Genomic DNA, 4,149 nt, shown 5'->3' with positions numbered 1-4,149 from the left:
TGCACCATACTCTTCTTGGTGATTGGTAATTATATTGTCACTCATGATGCTATTCATTGCACTCAGCTGCATGGAACCGGGGAAAAACATGACATTTCCCCTGTACTAGACATAATTAGAATCCATGGCTTTTCGCAGAACCATACATCAGTGAGATATGGGAGTAAACAAAACGTAGGAAAGTTGTATTTCAAACGAAGGCTTTTTTTCAAGTCATAGTATAAAAGTTGTATTTTCCTTGGGAAATATAAATGGGGAGGTAACAGGTGCAATGTACAATTTAGGTGAACAGCACACACTTATTTGGTATGTTGCTTTTCCAACCAACTCACCACCCAGCAAACCATCACTTTTGAAAAAGGCTCCACACAAATTCCATCTTGTAATTTTGGCCTTTAGAAGAAGAGGGCAATCATTTTTATTGTCTCAGTTTTTGGATGAATAATCTGAGGTATCTTTGAAAGGGCATAGATTTAAAAAAAAAACTTGCAAAGGAATCATTCTCTGGAAGTAACACACCTGTCAGCGACCAGCTTGTGTATGTGCTTCCTAAACACACGGACTTCTTGAAACAGTAAGCAGCTAAGCTTTACTGGTTGCTATGTCTGTCATCAGGATCAGCAGATTTCCTTTGGGCTCCACTGCAATCAAAAGCATTTTCCTAATTCTTGACTGGAATCTGTAAGGCATGTTGAAAAGCCCTGACACAAAAGGTGGTGCCCAAATGCAGTGGTTTTATTAAAAACATTATTACCATGTACCAGTACATAAAGGGTGGTTACCAAGAAGATGGAGGTTCCCTTTTTTATGAGGAGTCACATGGATAAGACAAGAGATGATGGGTACAAGTTGCTCCTGGGGAAATTGAGGTTGGACTCCAGAGGAAAATGTTTTACCGAGAGCAATTAGACATGGAATAGTCTTCCAAGAGAAGCGGTGAATTCCCCAACCTTAGAAGGTTTTAAAGCGCAGCTTGACAGGGTGCTGGGCCATCTCATTTAGACTGTACCTTAAAGGTTTGGACTGGATGATCCTTGAGGTCCCTTCCAACCCAGGAATCTATGATCCTATGATTCTACAAAAACTAAAATGCTTCTTTTTGGCAGAGAGGTATACTGAAGAAACTGCATCGTTAACATGTTCTGAAAAGTTTTAAGCAGGAAACTTATTTCAAAAGTTCTCATTTCCATTAATCATAAAGTGACTTAATTTGTTGTAGAATTTGACAAATGAATACAATTAGTTAGATGTGGAGAGGACTAAATCAGCACACAAAAAGCCAGAGCAACTATTTTTGTACTTGGTAGGCTTGCTTGCATCCAAGTTAAAGCTCTTTGCTCTTTGTTGTTCCACAAAAAATTTTGGCCTCAGTGAAATGCATTATCTCCTGCAATGTATGCCTAGGCAGAATTTTTCTAAGGTATGTTCAGTATCACACCATATTTCGTTCAGTATCACACCATATTTCAACGTCACGTGAAGTCTTTGCTTCTACTTGTAATAAGTGTCCACCAGCAAAATCCACAGCACTCTGCAGACTAGCTGTGCAGAGCTTTAAACAGTGACCTTGTTTGATACTAATTGGTACATATTAGACACTTTTGGGAGGTTCTTGTCTCTTGTAAGGGTCACTGTGACTTCTGTTTTAAATAAAAATAACATCCCCCTGGTAACAGACTTTTTCCTTCCCTTTGACAGTGCATTGGCAAATGAAAATCAGGAGTCCTTTTGCTGTGTTACCAAGTACATAACTTGGTTGTTTTAAACTTTATCAGCTGATGTAGAGTCAGCACACATGGAACAAGATGAACACAGGAAAGCATATTTTTAGGAGTCCGAAAGGAACGGAGAAACAAGTGAGACAAAAATTACCTTTTTCATCAATTAAATGTTGCAAATTGCCATGGAAAATTCAAGAGGTGTTCATAGCTGATATTCGAAGTGTTTTTCTCTTATCAAAGAGGTTTGGTTTCTCAAAAGCAAGCAAAATTAAGGTTTAATTTTCTCTTAGAAAACTTTGGGTGCTATTTACACTCCCCTGTACAGTTATAACCTGTGTAATGCCTGCCCTGGCCAGTGCTGCCCTCCCTGATGGTAGAACAGGGCCTCAGTGTGTCATTAAAGCATTACTGCTTGAAGTACTGGAGTACTGGTACATGAGAAGCTCAACATGAGCCGTCAGTGCTCACCTGCAGCCCAGAAAGCCAATCATGTCCTGGGCTGCATCAAGAGGTGCGTGGCCAGCAGGTCGAGGGATGTGATTCTTCCCCTCTACTCCACTCTCGTGAGACCCCACCTGGAGTACTGTGTCCAGTTCTGGAGCCCACAGCACAAGAGAGATATGGACGTGCTGGAGCGTGTCCCGAGAAGGGCCACGAGGATGCTCAGAGGGCTGGAGCACCTCTCCTGTGCAGACAGACTGAGAGAGTTGGGGTTGTTCAGCCTGCAGAAAAGAAGGCTCCAAGGAGATCTTATTGTGGCCTTCCAGTATCTCCAGGGGGCTACAAGAAAGCTGGTGAGGGGCTTTTTAGGATGTCGGGCAGTGACAGGACTAGGGGGAGTGGATTGAAACTAGAGATGGATCAGTTCAGATTGGACGTTAGGAAGAAGTTCTTCCCCATGAGGGTGGTGAGACCCTGGCACAGGTTGCCCAGAGAGGGGGTGGCAGCCCCATCCCTGGAAGTTTTTAAGGCCAGGCTGGATGGGGCTCTGGGCAGCCTGATCTAGTGGGGGATGTCCCTGCCCCATGGCAGGGGGTTGGAACTAGGTGATCTTTAAGGTCCCCTCCAACCCTGAAAATTCTATGATTCTAATCTCCCATAACATTTTTGTATACGACAGTGCTTTTAAAATGCTTTGGGAAAACAGCCAGCAGTTTTGAGGGTTAATTTAAGAAAAAAATAAAGAAAAAAAAAAGGGAAGTTTTTTGGTTCACTCTTCTGGTCTCAGCCCAATCTGCAATGAAAGGCTCTCGCTCTCAGAGTGGCAGCTGTGGCACAAGGAAGCATAGATGGGCACGGTATGTCTCAGCTCCTCTCCATGGCACTTTGTATATGGAGACCTCTGCTGTCAGATAACAATCCCTGGTCAACACTCGCCATTGGATGCCATTACAGTCACAGTGTTACCACAGTACCAGTACATTGCTCATCACTTTCAGGGAACAGTAATGCAAAACATTATTATACTAGCTATATTCAATGGAAGAGGAAACAGGAGCCCACTATCTGCTTATAATGCCTATTTGTACCTTACACAGAATATCCAAAATCACACTGAGAAATTAGCACTCTGCATCTGCACTGGCAACATTTAGAAGGGATGTAAACCTACAGATTCTGGTAAGAAAACAATGTTTATGTTCTTATATTGCAAAGTGGCCACATGCAAACTGACACAGCAACTTTCAGTAAGGGCAGCAAGCCTTTACACAGGTGTGAAGTTAACAGAAATGTTAAAACTTCTTTAGCAGATTAATTTATAAGCCAGTTTTTTTCAGCCAAAGGGGCTCCAGTAGGCTGGGTACCCAGGATGGTTAAGGTGGTGAGGGAGGACAAGGGAGGACATCCATGAAGGATCAGTGTATCCCCCAACTGCTGCATGAGACTTCCAGACTCCATTTCTCTTGCTATGCTTGCTTACCCCTTTCCTCTATACCAGTGTGTTTCAAAGATTGTTATAAACGTATACAGCATCCCAGACAGACTCAGGAGTTTTGATGCTTTCTCAGTGTTGGATGTATTGCTTCAGGAGACACTCAAAAACTTTGTTTAGGTAGAAATGTTCTGACGCAGCCTAATGCCTTTTATTACTGTTGGAATTGTTAGGGATGCTGCCATGGACTGTAAAGATCAATGCAAGGTCTCATGCAACCTCAGTTGCGGTACTCCTCAGAGCACCTCTTTCATGCTGCTGACCACCCTCATAATTCCCCTGCAGGGTGTATACTTAGTGTGGGGTGCATTTTCTTGAATCATTCAGTACTGAGGTATTGTACTATTGAGCAAGATTTTCTTAATATGTATTTGCACTAGTAAGACTCCATGATTTAAAATGCCTGCCTTTACACAGAAGTACAGAAAGCCTCATTTATTGTGCCAAGACGGCTTTTTCATACACTTCAAATTTGTACTGGATGCCATTCTCTTC

The 4,149-nt window shown here is 42.5% G+C and overlaps 1 protein-coding gene across 1 annotated transcript in view; it reads right to left on the bottom strand.

Moving 5' to 3' along the window:
• Window positions 1-4,089: 4,089 nt before the first annotated feature.
• LOC104278237 (dihydrofolate reductase-like) overlaps window positions 4,090-4,149 on the bottom strand; it is an 18,155-nt gene continuing 18,095 nt past the window's right edge. The window contains 1 exon segment of the mRNA XM_009875149.1: window positions 4,090-4,149. This exon segment is cut by the window's right edge and continues 30 nt beyond it. Coding sequence (XP_009873451.1) covers window positions 4,090-4,149 — 60 coding nt within the window.

This window comes from Apaloderma vittatum, unplaced genomic scaffold (genome assembly GCF_000703405.1).
Source record: "Apaloderma vittatum isolate BGI_N311 unplaced genomic scaffold, ASM70340v1 scaffold15378, whole genome shotgun sequence".
NCBI lineage: Eukaryota > Metazoa > Chordata > Aves > Trogoniformes > Trogonidae > Apaloderma > Apaloderma vittatum.
Note: the sequence above shows the minus strand (reverse complement) of the source record. Positions and strands in the feature narration are given on the sequence as shown.